The 19,786-nt window shown below is 48.9% G+C and overlaps 1 protein-coding gene across 3 annotated transcripts in view; it reads left to right on the forward strand.

Annotated features, from left to right (window-relative positions):
* The first annotated feature begins 2,653 nt into the window (after window positions 1-2,653).
* The window catches only part of Prkcb (protein kinase C beta), a 300,299-nt gene continuing 283,166 nt past the window's right edge, over window positions 2,654-19,786 (forward strand). For 2 of the 3 annotated variants that reach the window (XM_048332191.1, XM_048332190.1), the window contains exons 1-2: window positions 2,654-3,026; window positions 4,112-4,143. In XM_048332191.1, coding sequence (XP_048188148.1) covers window positions 2,854-3,026; window positions 4,112-4,143 — 205 coding nt within the window. In that variant the 5' untranslated portion in view covers window positions 2,654-2,853. The remainder of the gene's footprint in view (window positions 3,027-4,111; window positions 4,144-19,786) is intronic. The other variant, XM_048332192.1, reaches the window with a different exon arrangement.

Here is a 19,786-nt window from a genome sequence, read left to right on the forward strand (position 1 = left end):
GGAAGGAAGGAAGGAGAAAAAGCAGGTCACAGTAATGGGTCACAGACTCATGTGTGCGTGCATGTGCGCATGCGCATGCGCGTGCGCGTGCATGTGCGCATGCGCATGCGCATGTGCGTGGCTATTAGAGCTTGAACTCATGGCCTTAGGGCAGTCCCTTAGCTTTTTTGCCCAAGGTTAGTACTCTACCACTTTGCTCTTAGCCTTTTGGTGGTTAATTCTGATAAAGAGTCTCATAGACTTTTCTTCCCCAGCCTGGCTTTGAACCTTGATCCTCAGATCTCAGCCTCCTGAGTCACTAGAATTACAGGTGTGACCTGCCAGCATGCAGCAAATTTCCCCCCTCTTTCTGAGTTCTTTCCATATCAGAATGTAGAGAACTTTCTTCATTGTGACAGTTGTGTCATGTCCCTTAGAAAGTCACATTTTGTGATCATAAGAGGTGCATTGTTTTCGCCACTAAATTATGCTCCAACAGATAACCTCGTGCCTACACTACTTCCCCCGCAGGTAGCATGCCTGTAGCGTGACATCCCAGTACTGAGGATGGCTAGGCAGAAGGGCAAGCACCCAGTCAGGGCTGACAGCGGTGGTGCCGGCTTGCCTGCCCTAGGCAGGAACTGAGCATTCCCACTCACACTAGGGCTGGTGGCCATGCCCCCTTCCCCAGAGCCCTCGCAACAGAGTTGTTAGGCTTTTCTGGTTTTGTTTTTCTTTGCTCACCTGATAAGTGATAAATGGTAGTTCATTGTAACTTTAATGTTCATTTATCTTCTTATGAATGAGGCGGAGCATCTCTTCATAAGAATGGTGGTTTAAACACTTATGGTGAGTGACAGAAAGCTCATTAGAGCTAATTGAAGTAAATGAAGGGGGAAATGACTCTAAGAATTAGAGAGGTGCCTCATGAAGACTAGAAAAGCCAGCCAGCCTGGGCCCCAAATCTAGAAGAGAGAATGAGTGAACCTGGTTCTTCCTCCTCTTGGTTCTGCCTCCTCCTCGGCCTCTTCTTCCTCTTCTTCGGCCTCCTCCTTCTCCTCCTCTTCTTCCCCCTCCTCCTCTCCCTCCTCCCTCTTCTTCTCCTTTTTGTGCTGGCACTGGAGTTTAAATTCAGCCTCTGGGTGCTGTCTCATGGGCTTTCTTGCCCAGGCTGGCTTTGAACCATGATCCTCAGATCTCAGACTCCTGAGTAGCTAGGATTACTGGTGTGAATCACTAGCTACCAACTATACTTACTATGTTTGGCTGCTTACTGGGTATGGGTAGAGGTGAAAGGGTGCTGTGTCTTAAGTCTTTATTCATTTACCCACTCATTCAATTTGTATTTATTGGACGCTTAGAAGGTGTCAGACACAAGTTTGACATGCCATAGCTTCTAGGAGCTCTGAAGTTGTCCATGGCGGCCTCCTTTCTTCCCCTCCCAGAGGGGAGGGTATGATGGGGCTGGAGGGTATAGATGCAGTGCTCGGACAGGGTCTTAAAGAATATGGACATCACTAGGACAGTAACTACCCTCTTAGTTACCTGTTGCTCCTCCTCGTGCGCAGCTCGGAGGGGGGTCCCAGCTGGATATGAACCAGTGTCGCTCACACACCTCTCTACCCTTTGTTAATCTCCTTTAGCAAAGGAAGGCTTCAGGTTCTTCTCAGTTGTAAGCATAGAGATTAGTAATACAGATACCTCTTTTAAATCAAACTCAGCTCAAAGCAAATGCAGTGTGTGTGAGTGTGTGTATATGTTCTGGTTCTGAAGCCTGGGCACTGTCCCTGAACTTTTTTGTTCAAGGTTGGTTCTCTACCACTGAAGCCACAGCTCTACTTCTGGCTTTTTTTGCTGGTTAATTGGAGATAGGAGCCACATAGACTTTCCTGTCCAGGCTGGCTTCAAGCCCCCATCCTCAGATCTCAACCTGCTAAGTGGCTAGGATGGCAAACATGAGCCATGGAGGCCTGGCTAAATGCATTTTTTTTTTTTTTTAAAAAGAAGGTGTACAATATGCCCAGACTGAAGTGAATGAAATCTGGGGAGAATACCAAATTTCTTTCTCTTCCTTATGAGTCCCATTTTACCTCCTTTGTGGAGAGAGTTCTGGCAAGCGAAGCCAGGAATCAATCATCTTTGTGGTGGAGTTAGATGAGATATAAAATGATTGCTCTTCCTCTGCCTCTGCAGAGGTGTGTGTGTGTGTGTGTGTGTGTGTGTGACATAGGCCTGGCCGCATGAGTGACAGCCAAACCTATGCCCCTGGGAGATGCGGGCCTCAGGGTGGGCGGAGGGGCGCTGTTCCAGGACCCTGCAGGTCCTTCTGCTTTGGGTCAGGGATGTATACGAGGAGCTCACCCCTCTAATGCACCCCCAGGGCCGAGGAGCAGAGTGTGTGTGTGCGTGCGCGCACGCGCGGGAGGCCCGCAGGCTGTGTTATCCGCGCCGCAGCGCTGCGGCGGCGTTGGAGCGCACGGCGCCTGGAGGCCCGCGGCCACCCGGGGGTGCCAATATGCAAAGCAGCTGGCGGCGCGGGGCGGGGCCTCGGGCGCGATGCAAATGAGGAAGGCGGGCCAGCGGCTGGCCCCGCCCCCTCCCCCGCAGCTGGGGCCAGCGGTGCCCAGCGCAGCTGGACCGGCGGCGGCGGCGGCGGCGGCGGCGGCGGCGGCAGCGGCGGCGGCAGCTGGGTGAGTGACGGCGCGGCTCGGGGCGCGCGCGGCCGGCGCAGGGGAAGCGCCCGCGGCCCGGGGCGGCAGCAGCAGCCCGCAGCGGCCGCCGCCTCCAACCCCGCCGCCTTCCGGGCCCGGATCCCCTTCAGCCCCTCGGGGGCCGGTGCCGCTCTCTCGGGCTCTCCGGTTCCCCGCGCGCAAGATGGCTGACCCGGCTGCGGGGCCGCCGCCGAGCGAGGGCGAGGAGAGCACCGTGCGCTTCGCCCGCAAAGGTGCCCTCCGGCAGAAGAACGTGCACGAGGTGAAGAACCACAAATTCACCGCCCGCTTCTTCAAGCAGCCCACCTTCTGCAGCCACTGCACCGACTTCATCTGGTGAGGATCCGCTGCGCCCCTGCCGGACACCTGCCGGGCCCCGAGGGGCGCCCGAGCCGCCCCGCGCCCCGCGCCCCCCTCACTCCCCGCGCCCCACGCGCCCTGCGCCCCGCGCCCCCTGCGCCCCGCGCCCCCTCACTCCCCGCGTCCCCCGCGCCCCCTCACTCCCCGCGTCCCCCGCGCCCCGCGCCCGGTGCCCCGCGCACCCCGTGCCCCGCGCAGCCCGCACCCTGCACCCGGCGACCCCCGCGCCCCGAGCCCCGCGACCCTGAGTCCCCCGTGCCCCGCACCCGGCGTCCCGCTCGCCCCCAAGCCCCCGCGCGGGCGGTCCCGCAGGCTGACCTGCCCCTCGCTCCGGCCCGGGCAGCGTCCCGGGGGGCAGCGCCGCCGGCACCTTTCCTCACCCGGGCTCCAAGCGCCTCTGTCGGCGCCTTCGCGCCTGGAGCTTCCCTATCTCTGCCTTCTTCCGGACTCGGGGCGCTCTCACCCGCGCGCCTCCTTTCCGGGGAGGGAGCCGCTCGCTTCAGCCATCTCCCCTGAGGGCACGAGGGGCATCCTTCCTCCCTCTGGGGTCCCCAGTACCAGGAGTTGCCCTGCGTTTTCTCCTGCGCCTCTTCGTTCCCCCCTCCCCTTCCTCTCTGCACTTCTCTCTCTTCACTCTCGTATCTCTGAGGGTCCCCTTCTCTCCCCACCACCCCGTGTCCTTTTCCCCTTCACAGGGTGGGGGGGGGCACCGCCAACCATGGGGCCGTCTCACGTGGCTTTCTTTGGATGAGTCTTTTTCTCTTGCCCCAAGGGTACTCCATGGGTAGATCTCCATAGATACATCTCCAGCTTGCCTTGCACCCCTATCCCGACCGAAATGCCCCCCATCTCTCTACCTAAGAGTGGTAGTCTTTTATGCTGGGGTGACAGGAGGTGGGGGTTAGTGCCTTGGCTGCCCCCCTCGTGCCCCTGCCAAGCGGAAGACCCCCAGGAACCCGCCTGTGGCTGGCATGCTGCGCCTGTCACAGAGGGAGGCCACTTCGCGGGCAGTCAGCTGTGGCTGGACACCGTGGGCTGACGAACCTCTTTTTATTTTGCAGGGGCTTCGGAAAGCAGGGATTCCAGTGTCAAGGTAGGCTCCGAGGAGGCTGGTGTTTCAGGAAGAGAGGGTGAAAAAGACTTTTAAAAAAGTGCCTGAGTTAGGCACCCCATCCGTCAATGCAACCACCCAGCCTTCACCAAGCAGGGTCCTTTTTAAGGTTGTGTGTGTGTGTGTGTGTGTGTGTGTGTGTGTGTGTGTACCTGGGGGCGGGGGAAGGCAGCGATCCGTGAAAGTGGGTAGAGCAGGGAGACCCTAAATGTCAAGAAAGTGCATCCACCCCCCTCTCCTGGCAGCCCAGCTCCCTTGAAATGATGGCCCTGCTTCAGGAGCAAAGGTCCTGGGGACACTTCATGGGAGGTCCCTTTTGGCCTAATTCTAGCCCCCTGAGCTGCTCACCAAGGGAGATCTCCCTCATCTTGCACCGTGGGGCTTTGCCTGTCCCTGCTTCATGGAGGTCTCCGCAGGTGTCTGCCTCTTCTGCAGATGGTGCATCCCCTAGAAAAACAACTGTGGTTTCCCCTGGGCCTCTCTCCCCTCCTTTTGAAAGAAGTGGTTCCAGATGGGGTGCCTCTCAGATCCAGGGTTCAGTTGCCCTTTCTGTCTTCTGGAGAGATAGAGGAAGGACTCCAAAAGACTGATGACCTTGGAGACTGTGTGTCTGGTGGTCTGGAGATTCTTCACTCTAACTGAAGAGGCTCAGTGACTATAAGTGACTTGGTGGCCTTAGCTGTGGCTGAGGACAATAGTGAGAAGATGGGTTTCAGACTGGCTCTCCAAAGCCAGCTTACGTGTAGACGTGTTCTCCCTCAGGATGTCTGAAAGATTTTGTGTCAATGTTAACATTTTAGAATGGAGAGATTTCACATATATATGTAGTACACAGATGAATTTTTTAACTTCGTCTTGGCTGGGAAAGGGTCCCATCCTCATGATAGAGCTCTGGTTTGGGATGGAGGCAGCGAGTTTCATGGAAATGAGATACCTTGTCACTCTTCAGTCTCAGTCCATCCTGTTCCACTCCCTTAGGTTTTTGTTTGTTTGTTTTTGTTCAAGGCTGGTGCTTGACCACTTGATCCACACTTCCACTTCTGGCTTTTTTTTTTTTTAATTCTTGTTTACTGGAGTGAAGAGTCACATGGACTTTTCTGCCTGGGCTGGCTTCGAATAGTAATCCTCAGATCTCAGTCTCCCGAGTAGCTAGGATTACAGGCATGAGCTATCAGCACCTTGGTCAAGTGTGTGTATGTGTGTGTGTACGCATGTGCATGCATGTGTGTGTTTTCCCTTTCCTCACTTTTAAGCCAGGTGTAGTTGAGTTTGGTGAGAGATGGCACTCTTCGGGGCAAATTGGTGGTAGACTGGATTTAAATCAGAAGAATGCATTTGCCGGCTAAAGAGCCTGCGGTGATGAATCCCTGGCCAAAGGCCTTGTTGAATGGAGGAGGCCCTGTAAGTTTTGGGGTGCTGGCCCCTCTGTGGCCCATTTACCTCTGGGACACAGGCTGGCACTTGAGGCCTAACCTGGGGCAGGCTCAGCTGCTTTCTAGACCTTCGAAGCTTCTTTCACCAAGACCTGGAGACTTAGTTTCATACACCACACCGGAGGGCTCCCCAAGTCCCTTTGATCCAAACAGTTTGCATCATGTTCTAGACGTTTTACTCCTTAAACAAACTATTAATGACATCTTGGTTCCAGAATGTGTAATTCCTCCTTTGAGGCGTGTGTTTTATTTCCATGAGTCCATTTCTCACTTTGTTTCCTGCTGAGGTCAGAGATAATTTTTAGACCCTTTTCCCCCTTCCTCTGTTCTGCACCAGCTGCTCTACTGTTATCAATGGCTGGGGAGTGTGTGTGGGCAAATCCAAAGCAAAAGATTGTTTTATTTAAAGCGTAGAAACAATGGTGTCATGAGACATAGAATGTCAGAATTAAGGTTTATAATGAAGTATGGCTGCTTTAGAGATAGGAGTGTCGTGTGTGTGTGTGTGTGTGTGTGTGTGTGTGTGTGTGTTGGTGATGCAGCTTGAACTCAGGGCCTCATGCTCTCCTTTAGCTTTTTCATCCAAGTTTGGAGTTTTACCACTTGAGTCACAGCTACATTTCCAGATTTTTTTTTTTTGTGGTTAATTGGAGATAAGAATCTCACCGACTTTCCTGCCCAGGCTGGCTTCAGACAGTGATCCTCAGATCTCTGCCTCCCGATTAGCTAGGATTGCAGGTGTGAGCCAGTGCCCAGCCAGGATTAGCGTTTTCACAGGAAACACTGAAGTCAGAAATCCAGAGCCCATCATTTCTTTTCCTTTCAGCTTCCTGTCTTACCACCTTTAGTGAGTTGGCGCATGGTCCAGGACGACACTGGCCCGTGCAATCACCACATGCTTGTCAGCCAGCAGTAAGCAGGAAGGGGTAAGGAAAGACAAAGGACGCAGGCTCGCTGTCAATGATTCTATTAGTGTTCATGTTTTCTCAGCTACAACTTAACCATGGAGCCCACACCTTGCTTCAAGGAACTCACGGGCAAGGCAGCTCTTACTCAGGTAGCCATGTTTCCAGCTAAGAGTTCAGGGATAGCAATAGAGCAAGAATGCCTTGGACACCCTCATCTAGGAGCTGTGTGGGGCACTACAGGACCAAGGAGAGCCCATTACGCTCTTAGGGAAGCTGGGAATGTTGGCCTGGGTTGGGAGAAGGAAATCCATAGGTCATGCAAAATGATGGACTGTCATGTGCTCCCAGGAGCTTAAAAGTAGATTATCTTGCTGGGCACTGGTGGCTCACATCTGTAACCCTAGTTATTAAGGAGGCTGAGATCTGAGGATCATGGTTCAAAGCAAGCCTGGAGAAGGAAAGTCTGTGAGACGTTTTATCTCCAATTAACCAGCAATACATTTTTTTTTTTTTTTGCCAGTCCTGGGCCGTGAACTCAGGGCCTGAGCACTGTCCCTGGCTTCTTTTTTGCTCAAGGCTAGCACTCTGCCACTTGAGCCACAGTGCCACTTCTGGCCATTTTCTGTATATGTGGTGCTGAGGAATCGAACCCAGGGCCTCATGTATACGAGGCAAGCACTCTTGCCACTAGGCCATATTCCCAGCCCCTCAATACATTTTTTTTTAAATGCTGAAATTGGAGCTGTGGCTTACGTGGTATAGACTTGAGTGTAAAAACTCAAGGACAGTGTCCAGGTCCTGAGTTCAAGCCAACCCCCAGGACTGGCACACACAAAAGGGACTTCAGTTTAACATGTGAGTTTGTAAACGAAATGCAGCTTGATCACGGTTGCCCCTATTATTGTTCTCCCCTATCCTTCCCAACCCCACCTTTCCTCTCAAGTTACCTGGATCACATATATACATTGAGTACCATGACTGTTTTGCCTGCCTTTCCTCTTCATTTTTCTAGCCCCCCTCTCCTTGACCTTCTTCCCCAACACCTGTTGGAGCTTCTGGGTATTGATTTTGTTAAACTGAAGTTTGCTGTTCATTGGAGTTATACCATTGGAATCTTCTCCTTTGCATACCATTCCCGGGTCAGTTTATTTGTGTGTACCAGCATATGACCCTGTATATAGTTTCATGTATATTTATCATTTAGATCTAACTTCCTCCTGTGAGAGAAACCAGGAGCCCAATGTCTCTCTGAGTCTGAAGAAAACTTCATTTATAAAAAGGAAGTCACTTCAGTAGAAACGGGGACATGGCAAACTATAGAGATGCTGAGTTTATAGCGTGGGGTTGGAGTCAGACATAAGTGAGCCCCAGTCTCTGACCTGCCATTAACTCACAGAGTAACCTCAGCTTTCCTCCTCCTCATCTGTAAAATAGGGGTGATAGGGTCTATGTTTTGGGGTTATGGCCCAACGTATTGCTATTGTGTAAGAGTAATATCACAACACATATCAGTGGTCTAAAGGGAGATGTTAGTTGATGAGCTGCAGGAAAATGTGTTGAAGTGGGACTGTGAATTCTGGAACTCTCTAAATGACTCTGCCTGTTTTTTGTCCTCAGATGGGGTTTCTACTTAGGTAGATATCTCCATAGACATTGAGTAATGGCTTAGTGTCTGCACCAAGAAAGGCAGGCATGATTAGTTTCATTTTTCCTTGTGAGAAAGATCTGAACTTGCCATGGACTCTGCAGAAAACCCCCACAGGCACTCATTTTCTGATGATCAGGAACTAGAATTGATGATTGTAATGCATAAATCAGCTCTCCCTTTCCTGTGTCGATTCAAAAACATGTTTTGTTTCATTTTTTACCTGTTAATTGAAGTGGTTCAACCTCTCCTAAAGCAGTGTATGAACCCAACCATTGTTTTCATCAATACCAGCCCTAGAGGATATGTTCATTTGGAAGTGTAGTTAACATGTGTAATTAGAAAATGTTCTTTTTTTCTGGGTGCCAGTGGCTCACGCCTGTAATCCTAGCTACTCAGAAGGCTGAGATCTAAGAATCTGTGGTTTGAAGGCAGCCTGGGCAGGAAAGTCTGTGAGTCTCTTATCTCTAATTAAGTACAGAAAAGCCAGAAGTGGAGCTGTGGTTCAAGTGGTAGAGTAATAGCCTTGAGTGAAAAAGCTTTAGGACAGCACCCAGGCCCCAAGTTCAAGTACAAGTACCAATGCCCACACACAAACACACATACACATACAGAGAGGAAGGAAAACAATATGTACTTAAAAATATAAAACAATAGCAAATGTGTCAGGGCTGATGATGTAGCTTAGTAGTAGAAGGTTTGCTTAGCGTGTACAAGGCCCTTGGCTCAAGTATAACAAAAAAGAACTAAACCAAACTCTTCCCCCCAAAAAGTACAGAAAGAAAGGAAAGGAAGAAATGAGTCAAAGAGTCAAAGGTCAGTTTTATTTTGAGTGTAGTTTTCCCTATGAACTTATAACACTGTGGAGTTTAGGTTAAATTTTCTCAGTCAAATCATTAAAAGAGCCAGGTGCTGGTGGCTCAGGCCTGTAATCCTAGTTAGTTAGGAGGCTGAGATCTGAGAATTTCAGTTCCAAGCCAGCCTGGGCAGGAAAGTCTGTGAGACTCTTATCTTTAATTAACTAGCAAAAAAAAAAAAAAAGCTGGAAGTGGAGTTGTGGTTCAAGTGATCGAGCTCTAGCCTTGCACAAAAGAGCACAGGGTCAGTGCTTAGGCCCTGAGTTCAAGCCTCAAGGCCAGAAAAAACAAATAATAAAAAGAGCCATTTAAAGAAAATCACCGGTCAATTAGCTTATACTGTTTTACTGCCTCACGCCGTGTGCAGGTGGCTCACGCCTGTAATCCTAACTATTCAGGCTGAGATGTGAGCCTCTCAGTGTGAAGCCAGCTTGGGAAGACAGATCTGAGAACAGTTATCTTCAATTAACCAGCAAAAAGCCAGAGATGGAGGTGTGGCTCAAATAATAGAGCACCAGCCTGGAGCAGAATAAAACGAAGAAACAGTATGAGGCTTTGAGTTTCAGCTCTAGTACTGGAAGAGAGAGACAGACCGACAAGAGACAGAGAGCAGACATTGTAGGCCTTTCTTCCTGATGCAGATCCCGCAGCCCTGCAGACCAAACTCCATTCACTATTTGGCAGATTCCAGTTGTGTCCTGGGGTTTCAATGTGTGTGAAAGGCAAAGAAGCGTCATAATTTTGTATTTGGCTCTTATCTTTTTCTTTCTTTTTTTCTACCTGAAGTGGGATTTCAGGCTCCATGTCCCAGTTGCAATAAGGATCTTTGAGTGGGTCGATGGCAGGTTTTAAAAGGAGGGCTGATTTGCTGGAGAGGCAAGAGCAAATTCATTTTGAGCTGTAGAGCCCTCAAGGGAAGCCCAGGGCTTTGTCACCGAGCGACAGAATGCCTTTCTAAGTAAATATGGAAAATGTGACCTTTGAAAATGTAGGGGATATGATAGACAGATTCTTAGAAACTAATTTAAAAAAATATATTGTTTCCAATACTAGTGATATTTCAGGTACTTAGTGCAACTGGATACAGAATGTTTATAGTGTATCTAGGTCAATCAAGAAAAAAAAACAGAAAATAACTGGTCAGAAGGTGAGCTGAGGATTTGAAAATAATCTGTACCCACTCTTGCTATTGAATTCTCCCTCTCCCTCTCTGTCTCTGTCTCTACATATACACATCTGTGCACATACATGCAAATTGATTAGTGTCGTGTGTGTGTGTGTGCATGTGTGCGCACCTGTGCACAGTTCTGGGCTTGTCTCTTAACTTATGTACTCAAGGTTAGCATTCTGCCACTTGAGCTGGTTCTGGCTTATTAGTGGTTAATTGGGGGTAAGTCTCAAGAATTTTTCTGCCTGAGCTGGCTTCCAAAAATGATCCTCAGATCTCAGCCTCCTGAATAGCTAGGATTTATAGACATGAGCCACCAGTGCCTGGCAGTGTGTGTCATAATTTTGAGAACATGGCTCCTATTTTGATGCTTTTCAGCTATGGAGAGTTGAATTACAAAGTATAGTTTAAAACCCATGATTTTGTCTTTTGGTTCTGAAATCGAGTTGGTTTTAGGATGGACACAAGGATTGACTGTATACTTCACCATCTTGGGGTGAAATCTCCAAAAGTTTACATCCTTATCATTTTGGGTATTTCATATAATAGGAATTTGTGTTTTCATTCATCCAATTTCTGCCTGAAGACTGATATTCCATAGATAGAATCTTGGCCTTTTTATAGAGAATAACATCTACAGTGTTTTCACGTAGCCTTTTGGAGGTGTGCTGACTGCTTGAAAATCTGCTAGGAATTTTACTTTTTATTTTTTTTAAACCACATCCATTCATTTTTCTATCTGTTCACCTACTTACCCATCTACTCATCCATTCATCCATCCATCCACTATGTACCCATTTTCTGGCCATATTCATTAATCCATTCATGTAACTATCTATCCATTCACATCCATTTATCCATCTATCCATTCATGTATCATCTATCCATTTATATGCCTGTATCATCTTTCTGTTTTTCTATGTATCCACTTATTCTTCTGTCAATTCATTCATTTATTCATCTGTTTATTAATTTATCCATTTGTACATCCATCTATCTACTCACCCATCTATTCATGTTATCATGCATTCATTTTTTCCATCCATCCATCCATCATCTTTCCATTTTTCATTTATCCCTTCTTCTGTGTATTCACCCATCTATCCATTTATCCATCCATCCATCCACCCATCTCCCCATTCATTCATCAAACCACCTGTCCAACCATCCATCCACCCACCCACCCTCCCACCCACCTTCCTGTCCATCCTTCTAGAAAGTACTCATGGTTAAGTTCTATTTTAGAAGGCAGGAACACAATGGGAATGCTATTCAGAAGGTCCCTACAGTTCACAGAGCTTACAGCATAGTGAGGGAAGATAGACTTTCTTCACATCATTGCACCAAGATTTAATGTCATTTTTTATGAAGTGTTTTAGAGGAATTGACCAGATGTGACAAAGATGTCTAATAGGAGCCCAATGTATGTAGTGCTTGCAGTTGTCAGGAAATTCTTTGGATTTTTTTTTTTAAACACCTCCAAAATTTCAGTGTCGTATTCACACAAAGGAACAGTGAGCACAAAAATCAAGAGGCTGAACAGAACCAGGCTCAATATTCAGTAAAAGTGGAAAATAAATAAATAACAGATAAATACACTTGGTGTAGGAACCTTAAATATAACCTCAAACAGTAGGAAGTCTGAGCTGTCAAGGGCCAGGACACAAGATCTGTGTAGTGCACTTGTTCATACCCTGGACCAACCTTGTTGGAAGTCTCCTCGGTGGTGTTCTGGGAAGGAGTCCTACATCTCCACTTGTGCCAGGACCTTGAGGGGTTGCCCTTGCCTCTGCCTTCAGATGACTTCCCTGTCCAGAGTGAGACAGAGTGAGATAACTCAGCTAATGAGCCGGCTTCCTGGGGGCTCAGGGGCTGCAGCTAGAGGTGACTCTTCTCAGGCAGGAAAATTAGACAGCCAGGTGGATGAGCAGTTGAGATGGAAAATACATGCATAGAAAGAGCCAACCATCTCTTGGGAGAGGGACTTGTGAATGGAAAGTGGTGTTCGGGGGTGCAGAGAACTCTTCTAGCCCAGAAACTTCCTTGCCCTGGCTCCCTCTCTGATGTGAAAAGCATTTTAGTGTGTGTGTGTGTGTGTGTGTGTGTGTGTGTGTGTGTGTGTGTGTGTGTGTTGGGGGGGGGAGGATGGAAGTTGGTCCTGGGGCTTGAACTCAGGGCCTATCTGTTGTCCCTAAGTCTTTTCTGCTGGCACTCTACCACTTGAGCCACGGTTCCACTTCCGGCTTGCTGGTGATTAATTAAGAGATAAGAGTCTCATGGGCTTTCCTGATTGTGCTGGCTTTGGGCGTTAGATCCTCAGATCTCAGCCACTTGAACTGCTAGGGTGACAGGCATGAGTCTCTGGTGCCAGGCTTATTTTACTTTTTATATCATTCCCTTGGCTTAGTGTCTTGACAGCATAAAGATATTTGAGGTTCCTATGCCAAGTGTATTTATCTGTTATTTATTTATTTTCCGCTTTTACTGAATGTTGAGCCTGGTTCTGTTCAGCCCCTAGATTTTTGTGCTCACTGTTCCTTTGTGTGAAGAGAGAAGGAGAGTTTTCAAGTTTTTCCTAGAAATGTTGCTGTTGGAAGGGGGCTCGGTGTTCTTGAGGTTTGAAAGGCACAGCAAGGACAGGGGCTGGCAGAGGCTCTCTCTCTCTCTCTCTCTGTACACTGAGGCTTGAATTTAGGACCCAATGTTGTCCCTGAGCTTATTTATATGCATGCAGCTGGCATACTACCACTTGAGCCATACCTCTACTTCCAGCTTTTTGATGATTAACTGGAGATTCAGAGTATCACTGGTTTTCCTGCCTGAACCGCAGTCCTGAGATCTCAGCCTCCTGAGCCACCAGTGCCAGGCCTCTCCTGCTCTTTTGAAGGAAGAACAGCTGTGGCTGTGGGTTGGATACATAATGAAAAAACAAACAAACGCTCCTTTACTGATGCAGTGGATGACATCTTTGTTCCTCCGGGAGGGGTGGAGATTTCACAGAGGAAGTTACATTTGGGAACCGGCTTACAGTAGGAAGAAGAGTGCCTAGAGTGACAAGGATGGGGGGCAGAGGGCAGCACACACAGGGAGACTGGTGAGAGAATGGGGCCCCCACAGGGAGCAGGAGGACTGTGTGGGAGGGCGGAGCTGGTGGTCAATGCATGAGTGTCGTCATGTCTGGATCTAATGAAGGCTTCCTCGTAGCTAGGAAGTTAAGTCATTGCGGACATTGTTTTAAAGCAGGATGGTGGAAGTGAAATGGCCTCATGTGTGAGAAGGAAGGGCACCAGATGCATTTTGGGAGGGAAAAAAATCATTGGGACTCCGATTGTGTAATTCTAGGTTTGTGGGGGTCAGAGGTCAGCTTAGGAGGAGCTGAAACAGTGGGGACGGCCACCTCCCCAGCCTCGAGGGACTGCTGCTATTTTTCACCCCCTAAGAAGACATTTGGGATTTCCTGTCAGTCATCGTGTTGATGGTTCTATTTCAGGGGGCGGTTAGTGGGTTATTTTTATGGTTCTAACAATAGGGATATGGTGCTTCGCTGCAGCCGCAGGCACAGGGACCACAGAAATGATTTTTTTTCCTTTGAAAAGAATCCTCCCACTCCTTTCCCTCCCTGCTGCTGTTGTGGCACCAGCAGTGCGCTCTTCCCTGGCACAGAATGCACTCGAACCACGTGTCCGTGCAGCATGTGGAAGATGGAAGTGCTGGGGTTCGAGTCTCTGCGTTGCACTGTGGGACTTCAAGCGTCTACATGCCTTACCTCCTTGGAGTTATTGTTCAGTACCTGATCTAGGGCTGCCAGCAGGTGTTTTCTTAGATCTTGGCTGATCTATATGAAGCACTTTGTAAATGGCAGATATTCTGTTTTTGCCTTTTTTTAGGGGGGGGGGGTGGCTCAAGGCCAGTGCTGTACCACTTGAGCTGTACTTCTGCTTCTGGCTTTTTGCTGGTTAACTAAGTCTCATGGATTTGTCTGTCTGGGCTGGCTTTGAACCATGATCCTCAGATCACAGCCTCTTGAGTAGCTAGGATGACAGGTGTGAGCCACCACACCCACTGTCCTTACGCAGCCCCCCCCCCCTTTAAAAAATGAGTTCATAGCTGGTTAAGGAGGCAAGAGAATGCTCTAGAACCAAGGGGACCAGGCAGCAGTGCGGGAGCTTCACAAGCTTCCCCCCGCAGTGGCCCAGGGCACGGAGGGAGTTGGTGATGGAGATGGTGTGGACAGAGGCGCTGGACCTCTCCTGCCTGTGACACTCAGATTTGTGGGCAAACCTCAGAGAGCTGAACTGAAATCTGTGACTGTGCCATCTGCACACCTCATTTTTGCAAAGGGCCTTGATAGGGCTTTCACTTTAAACAGATCTCTGACCGGTTCACCTTTTCAATTTCGGTTCCTTTATCTTTAACTTGGAGGAGTGGCGTGTGCTCTCTTGGGCTGAAGGAACTGTGGGAACAGCACTGCGAAGGTGGAAGGGAAGCGTGGCATTCCGTGGATAAAGCTGTGTCTCAGGACGCCCTTCCTCTGTGGCGCTGGAGGCCAGCCCTTAGAACGTGGGTGGCAGTGTGAATGAGAATGTTCATACCTAGGTAGATTCTTCTTCTTCTTCCTCTTCCTCCTCTTCTTCTTTTTCTTCTTCTTCTTCTTCTTCTTCTTCTTCTTCTTCTTCTTCTTCTTCTTCTTCTTCTTCTTCTTCTTCTTCTTCCTCTTCCTCTTCTCCTCCTCCTCCTCCTCCTCCTCCTCCTCCTCCTCCTCCTCCTCCTCCTCCTCCTCCTCCTCCTCCTCCTCTTCCTCCTCCTTCTTCTGTGTGTGTATGTGTGTATGTGTGTGTATCTCATTTTAAAAATAGTTCTCCTGCTGAGTTCATGCCTGTAATCCTAACTACTCAGGAGGCTGACTGAGAACAGAGGATTTCAGTTCAAAGCCAGCCTGGGCAGAAAAGTCTGTGAGACTCTTATCTCTAATGAACCAGCAGAAAATGCCCCCAGAAGTGCAAGTGTGGTTCAAGGGGTAGAGCACCAACCTTGAGGAGAAAAAGTGAAGGGACAGTTGCTGGTCCCTGAGTTGAAGCCTCAGAACCGACACACACACACACACACACACACACACACACACACACACACACACACACACACAGAGAGAAAGGTAATAAAAATAGTTAACTGGATAAATTGTGTAGCAAGTTTGTGGCTGGAGGTTTGGTAAATCTTTCTGGGCCAAACGGGACCGAGGGAAGCAGGGTTGGGGTAGAGGGGAGAGACTTCTTTTTATTTTAGTTGGGCAGTCACTGTTTGGAGGCTGGATTAAATGTAGAATTCTTCGCCTGGCTAGCAGGTCTTTGTCCCATCTGTGTCTCCTTGAAGCTCCAACCTGAAGCCCTTTCCTATCCCTCTGATTGTTCCCTCAAACTGAAGTTCCATTTGGTCCTCCTCAGTCTCCATACATTCATGCTGCCACAGGGCTTTTGCACATGCTCTCTCCTCAGCTCAAATCGCTCTTTCCTCTTTCTCTTTCCTTGCTCACTCCCTGCTCAGCCATTAGAGTTTAGCTCAGATGTCTCTCCTTTAGAGAAGTATGCTGTGACCTTCTCCATCGGGGGTTCCTTGTACGATGTCATAACTCCCTTCCTTCCTTCCTTCCTTCCTTCCTTCCTTCCTTCCTTCCTTCCTTCCTTCCTTCCTTCCTTCCTTCCTTCCTTCCTTCCTTCCTTCTTTTCTTCCTTTCTTTCTTTTGCTGGTACTAGGGTTTAAACAACTCAAGAGTTTTCCATCCTTGCTTAGCATTTTCCCACCAAGGCCTGTGCTCTGCTTGCTACTGAAGCTGCAGCTCCAGTTCCTCCCAAAGCTTTCCTAGTGCTATTTGTTTGGGTGTCTGATGGAAGCTTTCCCTTGTTTCCAGGAACCCCACTCTGTGTTTGGCTCCTGCATGTTGTTAAGGGAGCCCCAGCATGGGGGAGCAGGGGTGTGCACAGAGCACATTCGTGTTGGGCAGTGTATCTAGCGTAATGAACCTCCACAGCCTGAACATACATGTATAACAAAGCACCCAGTCCAGGGAAGAGAACATGGCCAGCCCCGCTTCCAAAGTGAACATTATCCTGACCGCTCACACCTGCGACGGCTGCCACCTGCCCCTGAACTTCAGGTTCCATGAGTCCATTCTCAGTGTCTCCATGATTCTGTTCAATCATACCCACTTTTCTGTTAGGTACACCACATATTTATAAAAATATATGTAAAGGGCACAGAGATAGGTCAATTTATCATCCATCTATCGAGCTCTCATTTATCTACCTTTTTTTTTTTTTATTATGGGGCTGGGACTCAGGGCCTAGATGCTGACTTTAAGTTCTTTTGCTCAAGGCTAGCACTGCAGTGACACTTTGCACCACAGCGCCACTTGAGTTTTTTTTGGTGGTTAATTGAAGATAAGAGTCTCATGGGATGGGGGAATGAGGGACGAGGTAACAGACAGTACAAGAAATGTATCCAATGCCTAACGTATGAAACTGTAACCTCTCTGTAATTCAATTTGATAATTATATATATATATATATATATATATGAGAGTTTCATGGACTTTTCTGCCTGAGGTGGCTTTAAACCATGATCCTCAGATCTCAGCCTCCCGAGTGGCTAGAAGTACAGTTATGAGCCATCAGCTCCTGGTTCTATCTTCATCACTGAGATATCTTTTTATTTTTGTGCTGGGTACTGGGGCTTGAATTCAAAGCTTCACATTCTTGCTTGACTTTTCACTCGAGGCTCTACTACTTTAACTAAAACTCTACTTCCAGCTTTTTGGTGGTTAGTCAGAGATAAGAGTCTCTTGGACTTTTCTGTCCGGGCTTGCTTCAAACCATAATACTCAAATCTTAGCCTCCTGAGTGGTTAGGAGTACAGACATGGGCCACCAATGCCCAGCTATTTATTTACTTTTTGGCATGAGGTCTTGACCTTCCTGCCCCAGCTTCCTGAGGAGCCGGGATTACAGGTATGTACTCTTGAATTTGGCTAGAAAAAGAAAAGAGAGAGAGTTTTAAATGGCAAAAGTTAGACCTGAGAAATGTGAACTGGGGCTTTGCAGTTCTACAGACAGAAGTGAAATCTGCATGGGAAAGAGGCATGGGGTGATTGCCCTGGGGGTGGGGTGGTTGGTGGGGGGTCATCAGCTTCCTGTTTTGGTATTGTACCTCTGCTACAAACAGTAGGGGGGGGCCCCCACAGGGCATTCTGATTGTTTAGCTCTGTTAATACCTGGAAAACTTGAGCTCCCTAACTATTTTTAGGGCTCAAATTTCTAAAATTCTGCCTTAAGGTATTAGTGAGCATCTCTGAAGGCTGTGGGGATAGATAAGCCTGCTCTTTCTGTGGCTGACAGCAGCTTTATGGTGCATTTGCATCCCAGGCCTGTGCAGGGAGCCTTGCTTTGGCAGTGTCCCCCCTCCACCCAGTTTGACCACGCAGGGCCAAAGGGTCCTTGCATCAGGCCATGAGAAAACACTCATTTCACAACTGCTGGGGCCCGGAAGGTATGCCTGTCATTTCGGCTCATGTTCTGCTAGTCAGAACTGGAGCGCGGGTGGCGATGGCAAGGCTGAGGGAAAAGGGCTTTGGTGAACACAGCAAACATGGCTCCAGTCTTTAAATCTGTGGTTTCTCTTTCCTTCTTTTGGCATGCTGTATTCAATTTTTATCTCTCCCTTGTGCAAGGAGTGAAGAGGTGAAACTCTAGGCCTCTTGCTCTTATTCAAGGGAACACTGGACAGAGAGGAAGTTTTTGTGTGGGCTACAAAGAGGGAAATCCAATTGAGTGGCACTCCTCTTGTGTTCAGCTGTTAGAACAATCTGGCTCTTGTCAGGATTTCTCGTGTTTTTCAGCAAACCAGAATTCCTGCTCCTTTTGGTTGCTGTGGGTACCCCTAAATGCTTCGATCTGGGTCAGGGGCAGGTAGAACCACCTGTTTTCTCTTCTTTTGTTCATTTGGTTATCTCTCACGTAGAAGAATCTTTCCAGATATTAAGCCTGGATACCCAATGAATCATTGTTCAGTGATCATATCCCAGATAACCGCCAAGCTTATTGGTTTTAAATAAGAACGATTTTTTGGAAATACTATTTGCTGCGTGTCAGTCATGTGGGTGGAGCTCATCTGGGGTGGCTGGGTTTCCTGGCTGGCCTTCCCCACAGCCTGGAGTCTCAGCTGGGCTGCCAGGGGCCAGGGGACCTCCCTCCAGGCGGTCTCTCTCTTCTTGCAGCTCAGGCTGAGCTTGGCCACGTGGTTCCGGATGCATTCCAAGTGGAGGAGCAGATGCCAGGCTGCCTCCTGAGGTCGAGGCTCAGAAATCCAAGTGTTGCTTTTGGTGTTAGTGAAAGCAAAGCACAGGCTCGCCCCAGAAATAAAAGAGGAAGTACAAGAGGGGACCTCTGTCTGTCTGTCTGAGTTGCTGTCGCTTTTTCACTCTCAGTGCTATGGAATTGGAACTCAGAGCCTAGGCTTGCTGAACAGGCACCCTGCCACTTGAGCTCCACCCCCAATTACCACCCCTTCTTTTGCTTTAAAATATTTTTCAGGTAGAGCCTGGAGTTTCATTTGTTTGGTTGGTCATGGGGCTTGAACTCAGGGCCTGGGCACTGTCTCTGGGCTCTTTTGTTTAAGGCTAGCACTCTACCACTTGAGCTACAGAGCCACTTCCAATTTTCTGGTGGTTAATTGGTGGTAAGAGTCTCACAGACTTTCCTGCCTAGGGTGGCTTTGAACAGTGATCCTCAAATGTCAGCCTCATGAGTTGCTAGGATGACAGGCGTGAGCTACCAGCACCGGGCTACATTTCTCCTCTTGATGGGAGAAGCTGCCCAGAATCCATGACAGTTTGGGAACCACCCACGCCAGTGTCACCGTGATCCTGCGGGGTTGCTTCGCCCTTTAAAACATGGCTTCGGTGTTGCAGGCATCTTCTCATGAATTGAGTCCATGGGGGGGGCCCGTGTTAGCGCTTATGTCTCACACCTGGTGATAGCTGTGGCCCCCATTCAGGGAAGTGCTGGGGGCTGATGAGATGATGCAAGTAAAGGGTGCGGCCCACAACCTCGGGCGCATGCACTGTTGAGCACTACTGCCAGATACAGCCCTTACTACCCCCGGTTCTGCACCAAGAACTTGAGGGTCACGCTGGGTGCCATGGCTCATGCCTGTCATCCCAGCCACTCAGGAGGCTGAAATCTGAGGATCACGGTTCAAAGTCAGCCTGGGCAGGAAAGTTCACGAGGCTCTTATCTCTAGTTAACCACCAGAAAACTAGACGTGGCCCTGGGGCTCAAGTGGTAGAGCACCAGCCTTGAACAAAACAAGCTCAGGGACAACACCCAGGCTCTGAGTTTAAGTCACAGGACCTGTATACACACATACACACACACACACACACACACACACACACACACACACAGAGCTTGAGAGTTGGAGAAAAGAACCTTTTGAGGAGGTAGAGATGCAGGAAGGAAGTAGACATGCGAGGAACGGTGACTGACCGCAGTCACCACAGAGCTGCAGTGGCCTGTGGTTGAGGTCTCATGACAGACTGGCCAGCCACTGGGGCTCAGCCCTCAG

The sequence above is a fragment of the Perognathus longimembris genome, chromosome 23, assembly GCF_023159225.1.
Source record: "Perognathus longimembris pacificus isolate PPM17 chromosome 23, ASM2315922v1, whole genome shotgun sequence".
Taxonomy (NCBI): Eukaryota; Metazoa; Chordata; class Mammalia; order Rodentia; family Heteromyidae; genus Perognathus; species Perognathus longimembris.